The sequence below is a fragment of the Solea solea genome, chromosome 21 (genome assembly GCF_958295425.1).
Source record: "Solea solea chromosome 21, fSolSol10.1, whole genome shotgun sequence".
Lineage (NCBI taxonomy): Eukaryota > Metazoa > Chordata > Actinopteri > Pleuronectiformes > Soleidae > Solea > Solea solea.
In genome coordinates this window covers 6,702,135-6,726,091 of record NC_081154.1, presented here as the reverse complement: position 1 = coordinate 6,726,091, position 23,957 = coordinate 6,702,135, and the positions used below count along the sequence as shown (strand labels likewise).

The 23,957-nt window shown below is 41.4% G+C and overlaps 2 protein-coding genes across 4 annotated transcripts; one reads left to right on the top strand and one right to left on the bottom strand.

Annotated features, from left to right (window-relative positions):
- Positions 1-441: 441 nt before the first annotated feature.
- Positions 442-7,693, bottom strand: slc16a3b (solute carrier family 16 member 3b). 2 transcript variants are annotated; one of them, XM_058621208.1, is made up of 6 exons: positions 7,637-7,693; positions 3,590-3,865; positions 3,340-3,483; positions 2,616-3,220; positions 1,948-2,128; positions 442-999 (listed from the first exon to the last, which is right to left on the bottom strand). In XM_058621208.1, exons 2-6 carry the CDS (start codon positions 3,810-3,812, stop codon positions 713-715), a joined length of 1,440 nt encoding a protein of 479 aa, XP_058477191.1. In that variant the 5' UTR covers positions 3,813-3,865; positions 7,637-7,693; the 3' UTR covers positions 442-712. The 2 variants fall into 2 exon arrangements, with proteins under 2 accessions (XP_058477191.1, XP_058477192.1); XM_058621209.1 differs by lacking the exon at positions 7,637-7,693 and adding an exon at positions 7,074-7,209.
- A 1,150-nt stretch (positions 7,694-8,843) lies between these two features.
- On the top strand, positions 8,844-23,920 carry ccdc57 (coiled-coil domain containing 57). 2 transcript variants are annotated; one of them, XM_058620178.1, is made up of 19 exons: positions 8,844-8,905; positions 10,407-10,567; positions 11,767-11,889; positions 12,325-12,468; positions 13,061-13,169; positions 13,292-13,393; positions 13,479-13,636; positions 13,720-13,794; positions 13,973-14,173; positions 14,268-14,426; positions 14,535-14,697; positions 14,876-14,968; positions 17,682-17,958; positions 18,632-18,717; positions 19,022-19,244; positions 19,409-19,503; positions 20,031-20,165; positions 20,331-20,511; positions 22,102-23,920. In XM_058620178.1, exons 2-19 carry the CDS (start codon positions 10,425-10,427, stop codon positions 22,308-22,310), a joined length of 2,676 nt encoding a protein of 891 aa, XP_058476161.1. In that variant the 5' UTR covers positions 8,844-8,905; positions 10,407-10,424; the 3' UTR covers positions 22,311-23,920. The 2 variants fall into 2 exon arrangements, with proteins under 2 accessions (XP_058476161.1, XP_058476160.1); XM_058620177.1 differs by lacking the exon at positions 8,844-8,905 and adding an exon at positions 8,930-9,078.
- The last annotated feature ends 37 nt before the right edge of the window (positions 23,921-23,957 follow it).

Genomic DNA, 23,957 nt, shown 5'->3' with positions numbered 1-23,957 from the left:
GATCTTGCGTGGAGCCGCAGATCGAGGGAGACTATCAATGGTCTTGTATGTGTTCCATTTTCTAATAATTGCTCCTGCAGTTGATTTATTCACACCAAGCTGCTTGTCTATTGTAGATTCACTCTTCCACTAGCCTGGTGCAGGTCTACAATTTTGTTCCTGATGTCCTTCGACAGCTCTTTGGTCTTGGCTGGTGGAGTTTGGAGTCTGACTGTTTGAGGTTGTGGACAGTTGTCTTTTATACAGATAACGAGTTCAAACAGGTGCCATTAATACAGGTAACGAGTGGAGGACAGAAGAGCTTCTTAAAGAAGAAGTTACAGGTCTGTGAGAGCCAGAGATCTTGCTTGTTTGTAGGTGACAAAATACTTATTTTCCACCATAATTTACAAATAAATTCTTCTTTCTTCTCTCACAGTTGAAGTATACCTATGATGAAAATCACAGACCTCTGTCATCATTTTAAGTGGGAGAACTTGCACAATCGGTGGCTGACTAAATACTTTTTTGCCAACGTTCAGTCTCACCATTCCAATCCGGATGCCACTGGTCACAGAGTTTGACCCACACCGAATCAACAACGCTGCTGGTGCCCTGAGACTTTAGCACAGAACTGTATATCACACTGTTAAACACTATTTCTTGTGTGTGTGTGTGTGTGTGTGCACACTTGAGGGCAAAGTTCATCTCTTGCCTCCGCTCCACTTGTTCTCTATAAAGACGTCTCAGTGTTTGGCTCTCCGCTCTCCTTCATCGTCGTCACCTTCTCCTTCGCATGCTCCCCATCCTTTGGCTCCTCGTCCCCCGCGTCCCCCACAGAGTTCAGTCCCTCCCTCTCGGCGGCGGTCACCGCCATCTCCAGCTTGGCCTGCGGGTCTTCCGGTTTCTTGTTCATGCAAAAGCAGTTTCCAAAGGTCAAAATAAAGGCAGCGAGTGTGACCTCGCAGCCCGCCAACAGGAAGATGTACATGTACTTGTGCGTGGCATCCAAGAGGCGACCTGGTGGGAGAGACCAAGTGTTAACATCTTCTGAAGGGAAACAACATCACTTTACCAAGTAAAACAAGGAGAGCAATGAGAAAACACACCAGCAGGTAACAAGGTGTCATGACTAGAGACTGTGGTACAATCTAGTGTTGGATTAAATGTGCCAACTTGTTGTAAATGACTACTCTTTAACCAGTTATTGTACTGCCACACCTTCACCTGGTTTACCGTAAATAGTGCTTCTTTCTTTCTTGTCTTTGTGATTTTAAACTGCACAATAACCCCCAGTTCAGATCCGGTTGTGTCTCGGTCTGCTCTTTTAATCTGAGCAGATCATAAAAAGCACCACACAATGTGGTTTGGATACTACTAGATCAGGGGTGTTAAACTCAAATGACCTGGGGGTCAATGAGCATCTAGTCTGGTCAAGCGGGGGCCGACATAGAGGAAAAAAAGTGGAAAAACAACTATTTAGTAGCCGGTGGGCAATATAAGATATTCATTATGATATTAGACAGAATTGCAGAGTAAAAGTGCTTGTTTTGATATAAAATGATTCACAATAAAAACATATTTATGATGCACAAGAACGGAGAATTAAATATATATATATATATATATAATAATGATAATAATAATGATAATTGTGATTAAAACAGCTTAAATTTTGAGTGGAATACATTTAATAAAGCAATGATTACAACCGAAGGTCTTATTACTATTATAAAAATATTGCCGGCAAATACATTTAGTCTTATATTCTCTCTCTATTCCATCACCTTGCACAGTAATGGGCGGGCCGCATGTAATCGATTGGAGGGCCACATGTGGCCCCTGGGCCACCAGTTTGACACATGTGCTCTAGATAGACTTGGTTCAATGTGCTTATTAATATTTATTCCCCAGTCTAAGATTAGTACACGTGTCAGAGAATTGAATCCCTTCCTGTTGTGCTCTAACCTGCTCCAGGAGGTCCCAACAGCACAGCGATAGCTTCCATCAGCAGCACCAGGCCGATGGCACTGGAGAACTTCTCCGTCCCCACGATCGCCATGAGGACCTCGAACTGCAGGGCCCCCACCATGCCGTACGATATCCCGAAGAATATGCAGAAGATCACGAGACCCTTGTAGTCAGTCGCCTGCAGGGAGACGGATAAGAGTTTTTATGAATGTACAACAACTTCAAAGAGGGACGGTGCTGGCGATCTGACACGAACGCCGGAAAATGTCCAGACAATGGGGATAAGACATTTTTCCAGGCTTTACTGATCACTTGTCAAGAACTCAGCGGGAGATCGCCGGTGTCAGAGGCTTTCACAGCAGCAGGAAAATGGAAATGGGACATTCAAGCGAGGGGCGGTGCCCGGGTCGAGCACACAGGAGACAGGACACTGTCCCATATTGCTTGCTGTGTGTTTTCCTGAGATTTTCCCTCACATGATGAGCTGTCTTTAGTGCAGCCTGTCTTAGTGAGGAATGGACAGATTCTCAAATGGGTTTACTTGAACACCTTTGAGAAATATGTGTCCCTACATTTCAGCACATGTGTGAAAGCAGCTCCACAACAAACTAGTAAAGACATACTTTGTTATACAGGCCACTGTGGTGTGCGTGCTGCATGGTTACCTGTGATCCCCCAAGGTCGGTGATCCCGTTGAAGATCATCGCAAAGGCAAACAGGTAGATGCATTTGGGTCGCACGGACTTCATGCCGGCTACGAGTCCTGCGAGGGGACGAGCGAACATGTCCACAAATCCCAATATGGTGAGCAGCAGTGCCGACTGAGTGGCTTCGTAGCCGAGGCCTTTGGCATAGCTGACCACGAACACGGGGGGCACAAACAAGCCCAGCACCATGACCGACGCGGCGATGGTATAGATGAGGAAACCTCGGTCCCTGAACACGCTGAAGTCCAACAGTTTCTTCTTAGTCGCGGGCTTCTTCACTTCCACTGCGGGCGTCCCATCAAGCTCATTGGCAGGTTTCTTAGGGGCCAACAGGGGCCTCATAAGGGCGCCACACGCACAGCAGTTGAGCAGTATGCCCCCCAGTATGAGGAAACCCCCCCTCCAGCCATAATTGTACTGGAGGACCTGTCCTAGTGGGGAGAGACAGCACAGCGCCACAGGGCTGCCTGCTGCTGCCAAGCCATTGGCTAGAGGTCGTTTTTCACTGAAGTATCGATTCAGCATTATCAGAGACGGCTGGAAGTTCAGCGCAAGACCCAGACCTGGCGACAGACAGAGAGACAGACAGACAGACAAGGTCAAAGGAAAAAGAGTGACTGAGCAAAACAGTTCAATGAAAATACAAAGCCCTAATGCATGTGTGCTGTTATGACTGCGATACCTGTTATAACTCCAGTGCAGAGGTAGATGTGTAAGATGCTGGTGGCAAACGAGGCGAGAATCATTCCCAACGAGGCAAAGAGCCCTCCAACCATCATTACCGGTCGGCAGCCAAACCTGTTCACCAGCACACTGCATAGAGGACCTAAGAGGACACCAATCCATGTATGTGTTATACATGTATGGAGTTAACAGACAAGAGTTACAGTGTGTGTGTGTGTGTGTGTGTGTGTCATCTCATCCCGTTCTACCTGTGCCATACAGCATGGCGAGCAGTATCGATGAGATCCAGGCAGTGTCGCTGTATCCGACGTCAAACTCTCGGATCAGCTCTTTGAAGAAGACGCTGACAGCCTTGGGGAAGGCGTAGGAGAAGCCAGTGATGACAAAGCAGCCAAACAGAACTGCCCAGCCCCATCCGCCATCTGGCGCCTTCACCCCACTGGGCCCATCGTCCAGCGCGACTCCTCCCATGATGCTCTGTGGCTGTTGTTGTTGAGGTCAGTAGCTTTACACAATCTGTGATACTAAAAGAAAAAAGGGGGAAAAGAAACATATTCTTTTATTTACATAGTCTGCTTCACAAGTTTCCCATGTTCTAAAATAAATAAAGGTCAACCGATTTTGGGTTTTCTACAGCTGATATTGGTCTTTAGCTGTCAGGTCTTTCTCTGTGATTCGATTTCGTATATATCTATATCTTTTAAATACAAATAATGTACACATTTCATGAAAAGAACTAATCAAATACATTTTGGATGTGATTATTAGGTTTTTGGGACTTTGCAGCATTTGTCAAACATTCTGAGCACATGGATGTGTAAACTTGACTAGAAAAACTCTGTACTATAGTTTACAACAAGACATGAAGCCATAATTACAGAAATGTGCAAAAAAAAGTCTGTACAGGTCACTTGTGCAGAAATCAGCTACTGTACAATTGTATTATAAGAAACAATCCACTATACGTGTTTGGTTTTGGTACAGCGTGTGTGCGTGAGAGGTTTTATTTAAGGTGCAACCTATTTCAAGACTGTGTGAGTGTGTGTGCGTGTGCGTGCGTGTGTGTGCGTGTTGTGGAAAGTAGTATCCGTGTGCTGCACAGGCGAGTAAGTGCTTTGTCGTTGAAGAGTGTAAATATGGGAACACAGTGTCCGTGGGGGCAGATTTACTGGTGACTGCCCCTGAGAAAAATTCATACTCAGCCACGGGACGGATATACACACACACACAAGTACACAGAGATTTGCAACTATTCTTCTTAGGACTGTAGGACACAGAACTGACTTCCGTTGATTCAGACAGCCTAAACAACCTTAACCATAACCACCAGGGAATGGCTAACCCTAACCTAACCACAATTCAAATCTTAACCCAAAATTGACCGGTGGTCCCTTAAAAATTAGGTCCTCCCTCTTTTGGGATCAAGATCAGTGTTTATGACAGAAAGGGAACAAATATAAACACACTCATACACTCTGTATATCAATATATGTATATATACATATATATATGTGTATATATATATACATATATATATATATATATATGTATATATATATACATATAAGCTGACACACAGAGACAAGTTTTTCTCAGTTTTACCACCAAACCTTCAGATGACACACTGCGTACATACATACACACACTTCATGTCAAGGCGGGAGACACTTATGTAGCACTTATGACATCAATATCCTGTCACAGACAGTGCACAGTGTGTGCAATGTGCATACATCCTTTCTACGCCTTGCCTTTATTTTCAACCTGTCCACCAGATGCCAGAGTTTCCCACCCTTTGTCGGTCACCTGATTTGTCCCATCCCTTAACACTCTCTCTCCCTCTCTCTCTCACTCACTCACCCACCCACACCTGTCGCGTTGCTGCCATGCTCCCATTGTGACCCGTGCAACATTCAGCAGCAGCCCCTAGTTACCACCACCACCACCTCCATCCACACTGAAATAGGACTCTTTCATTCCTCACACTCACACACACATAGATGCCGATGAAAGGCAATTGGCACAAATCCTTCATTGTGTTTGTATTACAGTGTATAAGCCTATCAGCAGTGGTGCAAAGAACACCTCTAGAAAGCCAGATTTAACAATAGAATAAAACCATAGTTAATACTTGTAAACTTGTTGGGGAAAAAAAGTTGCCTATACCTAAGCATCACATGCGTCTAATCGTTACAGGGCACTAATCTCTTGTGTCCATCTGTTGAAAGTTTAGTGCCATATTCAAACTCTTTCTTCACCAAATCCTGAGGGAAGTCTCTGGCTCATTTGTTGCTAAATCCTCCACTGCATTCACTAGATAATCTACTGTATATAAGTACACTTCCAGACAGCAGACCTACATGTGACACAACTAATGATTAGCCGAGGATCACATTTAATTATGTTTCACATTCAAGTAGGATCAGCCAACAAACGTTGTACCCATACACCCGATTTAATGGGGTCTACGAGTCTGCAAGCAGGTGATCTATAATGTACAGTACATTTTTACATGACACGACAATGGCTCCGAATGAATGAAAAGGATGCTCTGAGGTATTCTGACGTATCATGTTCACAAGAATACGAAGGAGGGAACAAATCTGCCTCCAACATGTTGCTCCAACGTGCACGCTGAAAGCAAGTGGTCCACTGTCCAAAAGGTCGTTGGTTCGATCTCTGGGCAAGAAAAAAAAAAAAGCCTGCCCGAGGGCTGTGTCACTCGTGTGTGAATGGGACGTGTGAGTGATAAACAAAGAGCTAAATATAGCAGCACTGTGTCAATGAGTGAATGTGACTTTGAGTGTTTGGGATGCTATGCACTATAAAAAATTATGTGCATTTATTATTGACCACGAAGTGGCGATAACTTTTTATATTTGTTTTTTTATTTATATTTATTTTATATTTATTTGCATTTATATTTGTTTGCAAGCAATTTATCAATGTGACATGAGTTTACCTTCCAGCGCACTATATAATTTAGAGTTTAATTCATAAACGCACTCTGTTCTATCTTTAAATTGACTTACATTTAAACAAAGTTTCACATCACAATGTCATGTTGCTATAATTGTCTAGAGTGGTTCTCAACTGTGGGTGCCCAGGACCACTGGTGGTCGAAGATTCATTCATTGCAGTATTTTTTAAGGATTTATAGTGTAATCATTGAGTCAACTTATTCCAACATGTTTATTAACATGTTTTATCTTGTAGACAAATTAGAGAGAAAGAATGTCTGCCCTAAATAATAGAAACACATAAATAATATCTGGGTTTATATGAAAAGACTTTCTGTATACCCTCACATTCATGTGAGTGGAATCCGCTAGTGATACGACACTAATTTCAGTACTTTACACACACACACACACACACACACAGAGAGAGGAAGAGGAGGGGGACTGAACTGTGAGACAACCTCACACTTGATGAGCAGACAGAGCAGTTTCAGTCTCAAGGTTATAAAACTAGGAAATGATGAATTCTATGGCTTATAGTGCACGTACACACGCTCTGACACACCTCTGCGTCATATCCACTACATTTAACTTTATCAGCATCTCTCTCTCTCTCACTCACACACACGCGGACTTCATCACCCGGCGACAATCCTCTCTCCTTATATGTGTGCGCGTGTCTGTACGTGATATAACGTTGCGTCACTTTCCTGCGTGTTTTCAGACGAGAATACAGCCAAAGAAGCTCCAGTTTTAAGTCAAAAAGCTTTACCTTCGTTTTTTAGCGGCCTCTTTTTCCTCGTTACGTCTTCTCTGTATAAAAATAGCCCGCTCCCGTTTGACCGTGCCGCCTCTGCTACTGCGCTCTCTCTGTGATGTTCATCTCGAGGACAGATGTTATATACCGGTGTGTGTGTGTGTGTGTGTGTGTGTGGCGGGCAGACCCCGGTGGTGCCTACGTGACGACCAAGGTGTAATTCCTGTGCATCCCCTATCACCGTGATGCCTGACCGGTCCTTTTATCCAGACCGCCATACAACATCAGCTATATTCAAAATAAAACACACACACACACACACATAATTCATAGCACTCACAAACTAACCCAAAATGTCAATATACGCGGAACATCTTCATCTAGCTACTTGTTCGCCCGCCTGTCACCTGTTACTCTGGCGCACACTGCTACATAATGATGTATATGAAACAGGAAATTAATTTAAAACATGTAGAATGACCGACATGTGAGTATATAAACATATGTGTATATATACAGACTGGGGGTTAGAAATAATTTGGTATTAGATTAGATTAAAGTAAGAAATCCCACAGTACCTGGTGTGATGCTGTCGTCCACTTTCAGATGCGCTTATCATGTGCGCGCGCTTCCGTCACCGTCTTATTTATCACGGTGGCGCGCAGTCCGGCCTGTGCATGTAATGGATGTCTCTAGCCCCGCCCCCTCTGCCACTGGTGTGCACGTAGGCATTTAAATCAATCAAGAAATAAAGAAATAAACATAAAACCGCCTTTACGACGTAGTAACACTACAACAAACCAGTAAAACTGACTTTAAATGGGGTTCACTCAACAATTAGCTGAGAATGGGTGAAGGTTTTATGTATCTATTTATTTATTTGTCATCTTGCTTTTTAAAAAATATATGACATTTGTTGTTCTGAATGTTGTTGAAGCTCTTTGGGCTGTATTATTATCCTCATCATCATCATCCTCATCATTATTATTACATTGTTTGTTCCATATGTGTTTAAAGGTCCATTTAGGACTTTTTAGGAGACAGAAATTGAATACCATACGCATGTGTTCGTATACATATGTGATTTGCTTTCAAATAAAAATGATTTGATTTTCTCAGCCTTAGAATAAGCAATTTATAAGTACTTTAGGCAAGAGCCTTGCCCCCTCAGTCACTTAATCCTGGTGCCAGCCCTGACTATAAACTGTACTGCACAGTATAGTACAGTACAGACTGTACTATTCTTCACTATACTATACTATAAGTATTTGAAGGAAGGACCTAACAACACGATTATGTATGTATATAGGCCTGAAATGTCACGAAATGCACGTCATGCTGCCTCCCAGTGTACTGTAGGAGAGTGTCACATCCACATAACCCATTGTTCTTATCAGCATCAGTCAGGTTAGAACTGCTCTCTGAGACGTTTTTGATGCCTGGACCAATATAAACATCCGTTTTTGTGTTTCATGTATTTTAGTTACTGATCATCTCATTGTGTGTGTTATGTCCCTTCCGTGTACCCGACATGGGCGTGCTGTGCCCCAACAATTATCAGCCGCCACACAATGGATCTTAATGTGTATCTTTTTTGTTCGGTCCGTCACTGACGCTGTGGAACAAAGTAGTTAAGTGCAAAAAAAAAACACTAAACACTTCACTCTGGTATCAAAGAGCCGGGATCGTTATGTAACCCAGCGATTATTATTATTCTGATTCTGGAGGACAAGGCACCACTGTGAACGTGGTCAGCCTGCCGGAAAGCGAAGCACAAGAAGGAACCATTGTGTTTCATAACAAGGGGGGGGGCAATTTCTCAGACGTACCGGTTTCCATAGAAACAGGTAGAGCGCAGCGGGCGTGCCAAATTTGTAATTCACCTGTACTGCAGCTTGTTTAATGATGTAATTAATGAACATATTACTTTTTATTTGTCTAATCGCTAAATGAGGATTTCACCGTTAAGTATGGCGACTTCGGGTACAGAGACTGAAGCTAGCTAAAGCTGCCTGCTATGGTAGGCTAAGCTAGTATGTGTGTTAGCGTGTGTATACTTGAGGACCAGTTTGACTCATAAACAAACCATAGGAAACGATAACATTTTTGGAACGTAAGGATATTTTGGCTCGTCTTCATGGGTTTAGATGTGGTTTGGGTTTGAGGTAGAATTAGGTTTAGGGTAGTTATAGGTTAGGTTAGGCATTTGGTTGTGGTGGTTAGGGATAAGGCAGTGTATGTATGTGTGTATTTGCTACCTCTTGAAGGAACAGTGTAAGAACTTAAACATTGAACATTGAACATAAAATAATCATACTTCATTGTTGTTAGTGTATAAACACCTGGTTGTATGAATGAGGCTTTTATATTTGTTTCTAAATCGTGTATATGTGTTGTTACAACAGCCCCCTTTGGACAAATTAAACATCTTTTTAAGTTTCCGAGTTTTATGCTCACCGATGGCTGCATAGATTCTCCAACACACTTTGAGGATAATACACGGAACTTGTAAGGACCTTGTTCTGGTATATAAACAATGACTTTGTTCTCAGGACCAGTTGTCCTTATAGGGACCAAACCTCAGTGAACCTAATGAACCGGAGGCTCATTTCTGAGGTTCTGTTCTGGTTAAGAATGAGGCTTTGGTTTGGCTGTCTAATTAGGGCATTTTAACAAGAATAGGCACAAATATTTCATGGGGCAGGGGCTCAAGTGACAAAAGGGAAACCTAACCCTAATACTTAATTGTGACAAGTCTTGTACTTACTTGCATATCTATTAAATTCAACAACTATATACTCATGCAGATGTTAAATAGGCATACATACAAATCTCTACAAAATTATTCTTTAAAAAAATGTCTGCTGTCTTACAGAAAGTACAACTCGTCCTGATCAGGGAGCAGAAGGGCAGATGCTTGAGTCTGTACGTGCGTGACAAATTTTGGCTCAGTACCATCATTGTAATGGGCGGTCCTCACAGCTTCTTTATCTTTTGTAGTTGAAATCTTACAACCTGTCTGTTCTGCTATTATTAGTGACACGTGAGAGTTTTGACAAACCGGCTTTGAAGTTGAAGGTTCTCACAATCACAGTCCTAGCCATTTGACCCTCTCGGTTTCTGCGTCAACTGGACTTGTACATTTCTTGAACTGTATCTGTTTGGTACAAGCTCACATGTCACTTTTAGGTTCCACGGAAATAAAACGTACAAAATATTTTCACCAGTATAATTGCAGTAGACTATATCAAAACAGAAAGTAGACATTCCATGGAACAGATAATGTGGAATAAATAAAAGTAATTGTGGTGCACACAAATGAATGATGATGTATTCTGTGGTTCCCAGGTAAATCCTAGTACCATTATGCAGTCACATGGGGACAGTGGATTTGATCTGGAGGCCCAGCTGGCACGAAAAGAGAGGGAGTGGAAGGAGCTCCAGGCTGTAAGAGTTAATCAGCTGGAGAAGGCCTTCATAAAAGCCCAGGAGGAATGTTCCACACTCCGGTATATGTCCATCTCATTTTAAAGTAACAGTGAATGTGGATTTCCTTGTTGAAAAGTTCAATGGCATCTGTCTCCATTTCAGAAAAGGAACAGGAGGGAAATAATCTATACATTCAACTTTGCTCATAGATTTTGCCCCATGTTCATGCCAAACTTTCCTCATTAAGGCCCTTTTTGTCTGTGTAAATGTTTGTATATCTGGTGGATATGAGACTCACTTCATTTATTACAGTCATTTTGAAGGTTGGCATTTGATCAAATAGAATTAAACACAACCCTTGCAGTAACCGACATAAAAATGACATATTTTACAACCTTCCCTTGCTAGTTAATAGATACCCACTGGCTTCTGTTTCAGGCCACAGTCAGGTGCTTAGAGCAGCCCACAAGTGTTGAGTGTTACCACAAAGTGTGAAGACTCAGCTGGGGAAGTCTCAGCAGCTGACATTTCTTGACCTGCCTTAAAAGCCCTAGTGGCAGTGGGTGTTAAGTGAGACTGAATGCAAATTACTAGTGTCCACAATTACTCTTCATTTCTCTTCTATTTTTTATTCATAGAATTATATATATCAGTGCAATAACATTTAAAAAACAGACGTATAAAAGATATATGATTTCCCTTGAGGAATACATTAATATATAATGTATACATATATAAAAAAAAAAGATATAATCAAGTCTCCAATTAATTAAAAGGATACCTGTTTAACATGACACCAGCTTGAACTCTGTAAGTGTTGAGCCAAGTTACAAAAGTCACCCAGCAGTAATGGTATCAGGTCGCTTTGGCTCTATTTGTGCAAGTTTGGAAATATGTGTCAAAGATAATTGTCTCCAAACCAATACAATGTGCGTTGGTCAAGAGAATACCATTTCATTACGAGCCAGCAGACTTTATCTGGACACACATGTTGCTGTTGAAATGTTTAAATGGCTTTCCTCAATGGCATCAGCCACACAAACTGAACACTGCACACCTTCATTGTACTGGGGTAGAGAGAAATTTCTCAGAGACAAACATCTCAGTCTGAGCATAAAAAAAAAACCAGAAAAGAAATCTGATATGAAAGATTTAAAAAAGATGATACAGAGCCGTTTGCAATTGGCTGAGTGTGTTGAAGTTGTGTCCACTGAGCCAGTTTGTTGTGGCTCAAATGAGGTCATACCAAGTTACTTGTTTCAATTGCTTCAATTGTCAGAGAACATTACCAGCAACTGAAGGAAGACTTCCAGTTCAACTTGGCCATCTTAGATGAACGAGACAGAGAGTTGGAGAAGTATGACATCATAACTGCCAGAGCTCTGGCTGCAGAAGACAAAAGGTATTTGTATTTGGCCCTCTTTGGTATCTGTGGTATCTGTGTTGATTCACATCACCCTGGCCATAGTTATCTCATGTTATTGAATCAGTAGCAAATGGACTTGTACATTTCTTGAATGTAGTTTGGTACTAACTTGCGTGTCACATTTAGGTTTAAATGTAAGTAACAGGTTTATTACAGGTCTTTATTACATGAGTGCATAACTTAAGTAATATTAAAGGCAGTCCTGAGGTGTGTATGAAGTATCGTATGATTCCATTCTGACTGATTTTTCCAGGTTAAGCAGTTAGTTCAACTTAGTACATTTAATCAATTTTGTTAGACATCTCAACATGAAATAATGCTCTACATCACTCCTGAAGCTAGACACAAGAAGAACTGTGAAGTGTGTTGACATTAGTCAACCAACTCTGACAGATTTCTGTCATCTTGCAGGCAGAGGGAGCTAAACCAGCTCCACGCACACATCGCAACGCTGGAAGAGGAGTTAGCCAGAGAGGCTGAGGAGAGGCAGAGGGAGAAGCGGGAGAGTCAGCACGCTGCTGAGCAGCAGAGTTTGCAGATGCAGGAACTGAAGCGGTGAGTCGGGTGGAAGAAAGTCAGAATAGAAAGAGACAAAAAAGCATAGCGATTAAGTGTGTCAGCACATTTTGCCATCATCAACCAGTGACACCAGTCAGTGAGACTAGTCTTTGGAATGTAGACAGGATTTCAGCTGTGATAGCAGGTGGGGGCGGAGTTTTGCTACAGCGAGGGTGGGATCTTTTTAGCACCACAGAAGTTAGTGTGAGGATAAGTCGAGTGATGTAGATTACACTGTGGCACGAATAAATAGCTTTAGCATTTTTAAACATTTTATTTACTTGAATTAAGGGCTCTTCGTCATACAGGAATAGACTCTGATAGTTTCACATGATCCCCTTTTTCAGTTTTTGTACAGTGATCATATATATGTGGATATGCAAAGAAAAATGTCAGTTGTCGTGTTTGTTTGCCACAGATCGATCATTGAGGAACTCTCTGACCTGCTTAGCTTTATAGGGTGAACAATGTGTCACTTCAGTGTGTAATTCAAAACCTTTAATATCTCTCTATCTCTATCTGTCTCTCTCTCTCTTTTCAACTCTTTCTGTCTGTCTCTGTTCTTGTGCGTGTGTGTGCCGGATGGTAGCTCCATGGCTGGCGAAATTCAAAAACAAACAGAGGAGTATGAGATGGTGAAAGTGGATTTGCAGTGCAAAATACAAGAACTAGAGGGAGAGATGACCTTGCAAAGACAGGTGGGCACACACGAGCATGCAAACATAGTGTAAAGTAAACAAACTAGAGTTTGGCATGGTACCTCTATGCAGATAGGATGAATTGTATGTAATAATCTCTGAAGATGACTCTATTCTGATAGGAGATGACAGCAACCTTTGACAGAGAGCTCAGGCAGCGGGAACAGGAGATCAACTTGAAAATGGATGAGATGTGCGCTCTGGTGATGTCTCACAATCTCAAGGTGAGGAAAGGATTGTGTGTTGGCGTGATGGTATGTCGTCATTATTTGTTGCTGCATGTGTGTGTGTATTTGTGCCCTTGTCTAGGTAAAGCTCCTATCTACAGAGAATGAAGTTCACTGCCAGGCGCAGGTGCAGGCCACAGAGGCTCTCAAAGCGTCTGAGGAGTTTTATCGGCGGCTGCAAAGCCAGCTCCAACACAGAGACCGTGAAATTAAAGACATAACTTCTGTCAAAGACCACAGGTAGGCACCTGTAATGGTTTTGTGCCGGTGTGTGTTGACTTGATTGGTGTTTTAGTTGAACTGCGGGCTATTTTCTGTCTCAGGATAAAGGTGCTGAAGGACGAGGTGAAAAACATGGAGACTAAACTGAAAGAGATGAAGGAGGACTTCATGAAAAAGTCAGTCACTGATAACAATACGTCCTCATGTAGTCATAGCCAGCTGGTGGCTCAATAGTAGCCCTGAGAGTAAAAGAAAAAAACAAGTTTGTGCCTGTTTCTAACATTCAGCTATAGTGGTAATAAATGCTGTTACCGCCAAATCATATTGTCTTAATAACATGATGGATCTGTCAAGATATGAGAGTTTGGTCCAAACTCTGAAGGTGTGTGATGTACGACTCGAGGCTCAATATCAGGCCCACACAGGGAAGCTGCAAGAGGCTGAGAGACACATTGCTAAACTAAAGGACAGAATGAAAGTCCTGGCAGCACAGGTACGCTGCACGGAGAAAGAACAGCGAGAGGCCTTGGAACAGAAGGATAAGACAATCCAGAGGTGAGACGGACAATGATGAGGAAAAAAGCAAACATCATCATATCAATATTAACTTGAGAACCTGTGACGTGTGCATGTTTTTGTGTTCTCAAAGGCTTTGCACAGAGGTAGAAACAACACGGACTGGCTGGGAAAAGTATATGAGTAATGTCTCCAGGGAGACGGTTGCCAAGGATAATGAGATGATCGCCCTCCAGGACAGAGAATCCAGAGTTAGGGCTGAGCTTGAGAGGAGCAGGGAGGACACAGAGAGGTGAAAACACTGGATAATACAAACATTTGAATGTGATTACAAAAACAAAGGAAGAATCTTAGATATCAGCTATATGACCAAGTCTAAAAGATCTGTTTGTATTGTCAGGTACAAGCAGCAGCTGTGTGACGGTTTGAAGAGAGAAAAAGCCTTGGAGCAGAAGAAAGTCCAGGTGGAGCTGGAGTGGCAGAAACACTGTGAAGACATGAAGGCCAAAGTCTACCTCACCAATGAGAAGCTAATACAAGAACTGACGCAAGCTCGAGATCAGGTCTGCCTCTCAAACCTTTCCTATTGATGTGTGATAACATTGCTCTGTGTGCTCTACTTTTGCTTGAGTTTGTGACGTCAGGAATGTTTTAGAAACAGAAAGAAGTGTAGCTTTTACCTCCTGCTTTGAATGCAATCAAAAGTGGTCCTAGTCGAGGCTTTATTTTGATCTCTGTCAGGCAAAAGCCGAGCTGAAGGAGAAAGAACAAGAGCTACAGGAAATGACTGCCCTACTACGCTGTGTGAAATCGGAGAGAGACCAGGCAATTCAAGTAAGAATATCTCCACCTTACACTGTGCAGGTTAACAGAACTATTAAAAACCACTACTCTTTATAAGCCTAAACGTAAATAAAGCAAACAACTAACTTAAATAACAAGGGACAATTACTAATTGAGATACTGACATGGTATAAATAATTGCCTTCTACGTAGAGGTACATGTTTACTGGATCTAGTTTTTGCACCAAAGTGTATTTAAACAGAAATTCAAATTTAATCTATCTCCATCTCGTGAGTTTAATGGCTCTTTAGCTCTCAATACAATTAGTGACTGAAGAATGCTGTATTCCTCCCCAACAGCGAGGATAAAAGTTAATGGGAGCCTTTCGAATCAAATAATGCTACAACGAGGATGTAGGCAAGGCTGCCCACTAAGCCCACTACTTTTCAATCTTTTATCGAGCCCCTTGCCCAGGCTCAGAGAGGAGGCTGCTCTGGAGTGGAATAGATGTGGGAAGTGTATAAAACAAATTGTTTCTATACATGGACGACGTCCTTGTTACACTTAAAAATCCTGAATCTGGTATCCTACTGCTTATGAACATCCTGAGAATGTATGGGAAATATTCTGGTTATACACTTTGCGCCTTCAAAGCAATTGATGGATAGGCACCAATTTAATTGGCACCAATCGCAACTTAAATATCTTGGTGTCTTACTGACAAAAAAGCTTTCTCAATTACATGATGGTAATTATGAACAGATAAATAATAAAATATATGATGATCTGGGTAGGTAGAGCTTGCTCCTCCTCGACCTCTGTGGTAAAATCCGGACAATCTAAATGAATATTCCCCCAAGGTTATTATAGCTATTCTCAGCACTTCCAATAGAGGTTCCTGCAAAACAATTCAGAGAGTGGGATAAACATTTTTCAAGGTTCGTCTGGAACAATAAACAACCAAGGGTGAGATACCCAACATTACAGCAGCCAGGAGAGAGGGGAGGCTTATTATCTGTCAGCTCAGCTAAGGTATCTTGTATGTTAGTGTAACCCAGCCTACGAAGCTAGGTGGAAAGATATAAAGCTATCTTTAATGGAAATATCTATTCAGTCAATTCTAATTTAGTTCTAATCCAAGCCCTAATTTAGCTAATCTTCATAGGCGCTTACAATTGTAAAAGCACTAAAAGTATCACTGGAAAACTATACAAAAGCTTTACTTTATTGAATAAAAACTCAACAGATTACATTGTTCAGCGCTGGGACTCTTATTTCTGGTGAGAACTCCCTGAAGGCCTCAGTAAAAGAGACACATATCTCCTGAAGACTTTTATTGTTGCAAGTAAGAAAGCAATTACAGTACTAAATGCTGGCTTCAGAGGAATCCTCCCACCATAAGACTCTTAACAAACATTATAAACTCTATCCAGGCAATGGAGAAATTTACTTTTGTGCTGCGGCTTCAAAAGAATAAAGAAGAGGAATACTGGAAAAATGGGATTGTTACAAACATTAAGACTCTTAATTCTATTCCAATGTGTGGATATCTGTATTGTGTACTATACCTATGCTTTTATTATTTTCAAAATGTGTGTGCTGGCATGTCCTAGCCCTCTTTTGTTTGTTTGTTTCTTTTTTTTAAATATTCAAATTAGTCCCAAAATAGATCCTTGAGGAACACCTGTTGTTACTATCAGAGGTGCAGACTACTAATTTTCTATGGGCTTATAGTACATTCTTCCAGTCAAATAAAATCATTAAAACTTGTAAAACTTAGTTTCCCATTAAAAAACCATACAGAGTGTACACCCGATAAATGTTTTTATTTTCTATTTTTTTTTATCTTCCCAGTCTTTAATACAGACACTAAATTATCCAGGGAGAAATACTAGCTCCGGCACCAGTTCAACCTCCTTCTAGGAACAGCATTGCAGAGTGTCTTAAAGGTCCCTCAGCAATGACAGCAACTCGGAATATCTGCAAATGATCTTCCTCACAATTATCAGAAAATAGAGAGCTGCGGTATGGAGGCAGTCACACTGGAGAGAATTATGACCTTTGACAGCCCACCAAACCAGCTGATGCCACACAGTTGAATTTAGAGTTGTCCTATTATTTACCTTTGGCCTTTTCCTTTGAGTGTCCTGAGCGGTATGGTGGCCTTTCTGTCCGGCTTAGTGCTTCCCAAACATACCAGACCTGCTAAGCTCCACTGGCACCCAGAGGAAAAACATTCCAGGGTCCTGGCTGAGTTTGGTGGGCTGGTTAGATGATTTATCAGTGTTCTTTGATATTCATTATGTATTTATTTGGTGGTGTGTGTAAGTACTGTTTGTATTGGAATGAATATCATTTTAAAACAGTTGTTAAATATGGATAGCTTCATTTTGGGTGCCTAAATATACACTTTTTGTTCAATATCTCAGTCTACAAATATAGAAAACTGTATCGAGCCTCACTTGTAGGGGAATCAAGTTTCTACTGTCCATCGACCGCATATAGACATTTAAAGAAGACAAATCTTAAGTGTCAGAGGAAATGTTATGGTATTTTGGAATCAAATATGCACACAGGCAAGGCAGATATCAGATAAAAGTTTATGAAATAAGAACAAAAATTAGAAAAAGGAAAAAGGAAAGATCTGAATTAATACAGATTAAATAAACAAAGCCAGTGTTATGTTTTGATATGTCTAAAGTGACTATAAATGCTGTCCCTGAATTACTCTGATCAAATGAGTGTCTACTTATCCACAAACAGGGTCTCACACCAACGTCGGACTCCCTGGCATCAGAGCAGATTTGTCGCATGCGGGAGCAGAACAGCGTTCTACGGGCTGTGGTTACTCAGATGAGGAAAGACATGGAGCATCTCAGCCATCCCACACTGCTCTCCCGGGCCCAGCCACAGGCCTCGTCTCCTCAGCCATTTCAGCATCCACCTGTTGACACGTCCATCACCTCTGCAGCTAAATCCCAGATGGCAACAGAACCACCTTCCGAACCCACTGACATCACGTCCAAAGTCAGCCATGCAGGTGTGGACAATACTCTTTCACACAAAAATGGGTATATTATTGATTTTCAACATTTTCAGTTAAACACAACAACTTTCTAGATAGACATCTATTCAGTTCAGTCACAGTTTAGTTTAGTTTAGTTGTCAAAAAGTGTGCCAAAGTACTAATGTGTAATTTTCAAAACAAAATGGATCAAGCAACTTATCACATGTGCATTTATTGCTACACAATGTGGCTTTATGTTTTGTGGTGAGGTCCTCAGTGATGTAATAAAAGACAAGAGGCAACTTTTCACAAGTATTTGTTTACCCATACTAGTGATTTTGCAAGTTAAGGTCAACTACCATCTGCTTAGACCTTCCATTAATCACCAGACATGCAGCCATATTTTAGTTTGTTGCTGACCACCCATGCAGCAAGGCAAATGTGCTGTGTTAAAGTGCCATAATTCTGAACATCTCAAAGCCTCATTCAGGTGGTCTTCCATGGTACTAAAATCAGTTATTATGGTTAATTTTTATTTATATAGTGCCAAATCACAACATACATTATCTCAAGGCACTGTACATAGTAAGGCAGAAACCTTTATTATTGTCAGTCTTAACAATCCTTTCTTTTAGAATGTCTTTTTATTTTTCTGTTTGTTTTTCTTCGCTATCATTTACACTTTCCCCATTTGGTCGATTTTTAGAGGGTCGTGCCGAAACCTCTTTAATGAAGAAGCAGCAGAACAAAGTGGCACCTATTGAGGCTGCTGTCACCAACACCATGCAGAAGGTACAAAAGGAAAGAATGAAAGTAGTATAACTTGTATCCATGTGACTGTCTGGACCATATGTTTGGAAGACAAGTCTCTTAGATGAACCATGTCTCAACATACAAATGTCACAAATCCCCCTTGTCTTGAATGTCAATATTAAATTACCAAAGTTAAAATTGTGTTCTGTGCCCTTTTACTGTGTGCCACACATCTTCCCTGTCTACTCATTTCCTGTCTTCGTCTTGACAGCATGAATACAGATATTGTGTAAGTGAGAAAAGTATTTCAGTTTCTTCAAGTTTTATCTTGCACTCCCTCCAGAATGCACGGGTGCAACAGCTCCAAGAAGAAAACTTGTTCTTACGGCAGCAGCTAGCCTCAGGTTTGGCTGAAGATGTCTCACACACTAAAGGCAACCATCCTATTTTGCATAAGAAGCTGAAGCAGGCGGCATCTTGCATTGCTCGTCTGAGCAGAGAGAAGCAGCAGCTGATAGAGATTGGCAATCGCCTTCGTGCCGAGATCACCACGGCTGGACTACAGGGTACAACAACAACAACATTTGTCCTATTTCATTGATGTTATTACTGTCTGAAGCCATCATTTCTGTCCCACTGTGCGCAAGGACAGGAGGAAGCATAATAAACTGAATCTAATTAAGTTGTCTAATTCACTGGAATGTCCTCTGCAACACTGTCTGTCTAACAGAACCCATGGAGGCAGAGAAGGACACTGAGGAACAACAAGAGCAACATGACCGGCTGTCTGCTCTGGAACAACTTCAGTACCAGCTCACCACACAGGTACGTGTGGCCTAATACTACTAATAATAATCCTTCAAACGCTTAATTGACGTATTATGACATGTGCTGTTCTGTGCTGATGTAGAAATACCCTTGAGCGTGACAGGACATGAGTCAGCCACTGTGAGAGGAGTGGCACAAAGTGGGCGTGTAGTGTTGCTTTACCAGTTATGTCAGTCATGCAATTTCATGTCAGTGAACTAATTATGGCTTGAATTTCTATACATATTTTAAAGTATTCTATACATATTTTTAAACTTAATTTGTGTTTTTGTGCCAACTACTCAATTCATATAAATACAGAGAAGACTGTAAATACAAACTATTTTAATCATATAGGATATTACACAAATATTGGTATAATAGTCAATGAGTGTGGCCAACTGGGGGATAACATGATCAGCTGATGTGCTCAGAGACACTAACATGATGTGAAAGAAGTTAGAGGAAGAAGGAATCATGGTGCAAGTATTTATTTCACCACTAGAGAGCGCACTTTGTCCACTTGAATGCACTTCTGCTTTCAGGAGCTGCAGTATGCCTTGAGGCAGGCGGCTCGCACTGGTGCAAAACAGCTTTCCCCGATAACTGAGAACCACGGTCCACCCACAAACGGTACAGCCAACACGAGCCACAGTCACAAAACCACAGACACATCTGAGGTAAGAGCAGTGTCTTAAATACAGCATTAATAGAGAAACAACAACAGACTGCTCAATCCACTCCTCTCATTGAATCATTAAATTATTCATATTTTTACATTCACATTTAAGATAAAAGTGAAGCATTATAGCATGAACTCACTGCCCTACTCACGTCTTCTCCAGAGCTGCAAGAACAAAGAAAACTCTCCTCCGCCCAGCCAATCACAGAGCTCAATGGATGCAGGGCCTCAGCCCCGCTCAAACCTGTCTAACGTACAGTTTTCTTCAGTGGATTCACTGCAATCGCTAAAGGAACTGTGGGCAAAACTTGACCATGTAAAGAGTCCATCTACTTTCTCAGAAGGTAACCAAATGTGGATGTTTTAGACTGAAACTGCAGCTTGTGTGAACATGTCGTCGATTTACCATTATTTGCCTTCAATGAATGTCTTGAGGGCAAATATACAGGAGAGGTTTTTTTTTTTTTTGAATATTTCTGTTTCATAAGTGTCAGCTGATGCTTATCTTGTATATACTGTACTATACGTAAACACAATGTGTTTGTTTGTGGGCTAGCAGACCTGTTATTTGATGAAGAAGCTTTTATTATAATGCACAGCTGTTTGCAGACTAATGCCGTGCATCATAAAGTCACATCCATGGAAACTGTTGAGATCTTAATTTGCGTCATTGCTCATTTTATCCCTTTTCCTGTTGAGCAACCACACATGTTAACTTGAAGTAACCACAGTAGCAGATCATAGTATCTGTGAGGACTAAAGTCTGGTGAGTGGATATATGGATCAGTTTTAATGCATGCTCTGGGATATTAGGAAGATACAGGTCCCTGTACAACTACTATTCTCTAATGTTTTACTATAAAGAATCTTAAAGGCAGCTAACTCTGAGAACAGGTCATTTAATAGATGTGTCTATCACCACTAATATCATACACAGTAGCAACAGAACAGCTACAGAATATCCCTCTGACGAAATACAGTATACGACCCTTAAACCCAGACTGACCACCTTGGCAATGGGTGACTGAGTGCAGGACAAATTCAAGGGTTGTTGCCCACTGTGTGGTGACAGTTCCTGGTCAGCTCTGCTGAGACCAGTTTCCCAACCGGAGCTGTAGCCAGATCAGGCAGGGACTCCGTGATAAGAAACATTGTACCATCAAATAATTGTGAAATCTGACTTTTGCAACAAAGGGCATCAGTACATATAATAAAAATTAGATAAAGTATTCTCCTATTGCATTGTTATACTAAGAGTTTTGTATCTTTGCTTCAAAATCCAGCACAGCCTGTCTAGGAGTCATAAAAAATGTATTTATACACCCTCTAGCCACTTTATTTGGTACACTTGTTCAACTGCTTGTTAATGCAAATATCTGATCAGCCAAATAAATGGCAACAAATTTTGGCATGTCAAGACGAACTGCTGAAGTTCAGCCAAAGCCTCGGGATGGGGGAAAGAAAGGTGATTTAAATGGCAGGTGGCTTGAGATGATAGAGAGACAACAGTGACTCAAATAAGTACTTGATACATCCAAGGAATGCAGAAGACCATCTTAAACCTTAAAGCAGATGGGCTACAGCAGGGGAAGAACATGCTGGGTACTATGTGTGCCATTTTATTAGGTTTCCTGTGTACCTAATAAAGTGGCCACTGAGTGTGTGTTTTCTACACGGTCTCTTTCAGAAGAGAAATGATAAGTTGAGTACACTAAGAGATGTCATGTTGAAATGTCCTCCACAATAAATGACATTTAAACAAAACAGTAGAAACTGTTGCTATGAATTATGTACATAAAGGCTACATGCACAGGAGGATGTTATTTAAGCACAGTTTATTCTCTTGTCAAGTTCAATTATAGGTTTAACCTGAACAAAGAATGCAAATGATAACATGTCATTAATAAATGTACCTATCCTGTTTGCACGTAAAGGTAACAGTGAGCTCAGTGTGCGGGAAGTGGCCGAGCCTGGTGGTGCTGAAGTCCAGATGGCGGTGCATGGCATAAGTGCCCCCATTCATAGGCATTCCCAAACTGAGGTCCAGCAGAGGACGGACACCGTTAAAACTCCATCAAACACTACCAAGACCCGCAGACCTGGAGCGTCTGGCAAGATCAGAAACTACAGTGTTAAAGACTGACACACACAAGCAGGGCAGTTTGTTAGTATGCTGGTCATGTCTTACTCAGCCTGACAACAGTTGTACAAAATCATCAATGGCTCTGCTGAAGCCTTGCAAAGCCGGGCACCGTCGGATTTATCTCGGCAACAGTTTCCTAACAGAAAAGTGTACATTGCAGATTGTAGGCATGCAGTCTATGACGTTTCTTTACTTCGAGTTTTCTCGATAACTAGACAATCATAGGATTGCACATGTTGCACATTGTAGTTTTAGCTGGACTCGTACTGAGAGATAAAGATTGGGATAAGACTTTGTCCCAGTAATCTCTAATCTGTCTCTGCTGAGTTCACAAGATTCATAAAAATAAGTGAACACAATGTGTGAAGAATTGGTTATATTTTACATATAGTCTCTGTATTTTTGTATCCATTTTCTATGTTTTATTTCTTGGTAATGAACTTTTCACATTGCATTTTTGTTTTCTATTGTTTCCCTTTAAAAACAAAAACAAAAAAAACACGACCAGTGCCTGCAGTTGGATACAGATTGCACATGGAAGAAGTTTGCCTTGAAACAAACCAAGTAGGTTTTGTTGCCAGGGGCCACATCTGGGTCACATAACGTGCAATTTGATCTCAAGTGGGCCAGACAAGTAAAGTAATAGCATAACTATAAACATTTAATGAAGTATCTTTTTACAAAACAAATAATGAAACAACAAAAAATAACTTACAACACATTGACATTTTCAAAAAATTCATCCTGTATGTTTGACACCTCTGATCTAACCAAACAGTGACTCACTCTCACTCATCTTCTACCGCTTTATCCTCCACATGAGGGCCACGGGGGGCGCTGGTGCCAATCCCAGCTGACACGGGGCAAAATGCCAGTCCATCACAGGGCCACATAGAGACAAACAACCATCCAACTCTCTCACTCGCACCTACGGTCAATTTAGAGTGTCCAATTTGCCTAATCCCCAAATCTGCATGTTTTTGGACTGTGGGAGGAAACTGGAGAACACGGACATGGTGACAGTAGCAGCGGCAGCAGTGCCAGTGTATGTTTCAGATTAGTAGTGTGGTAGCAGGCATACAGGTTTGATACAGTAAAAAGAAAAAAAAGGGTGTGTTGGTTGTGCGTTTGCCGTGAGAACAGTATAGTATCTGTCACGTGAGTGTAGCAGCAAGCAACGCTGGGCCGCCTACTAACTAAAGCTGTCTATGAATTTTCTATGAGATGTTTTATATTTCGTAAATTGTGGTTTTTATACAGAAAACCATTTCTGTCTGACACAACTTATACACTTGGTTTATACATTTTTTTGACTTTGTTTGATTACAGTCAATAACCCCATGTATTTGTTCATTGTTGACATTATTGATTGTAGGGTCATAGTGTGCTGTTAAAGCTTATCACGGTGTTGCTTCAGTAGGTCAATGGCAGAGAAAAGGGATGCTGCTGGAGAAGATCATGCTATGTGAAGTGATGAACTCCAGTAACCCTCCAAGAAGTCAGACGAGCTTTCCTGCATACGTCATCACTGGCCCCGCCCTGTAATCACCCTATCTCCCAGCAGCACCCTCCCACAAACTGTGATTGGATTAAAACTCACATCCCTACCATGTGATTGGCTAATTCTTATGCTTTCCAGAAAACCCT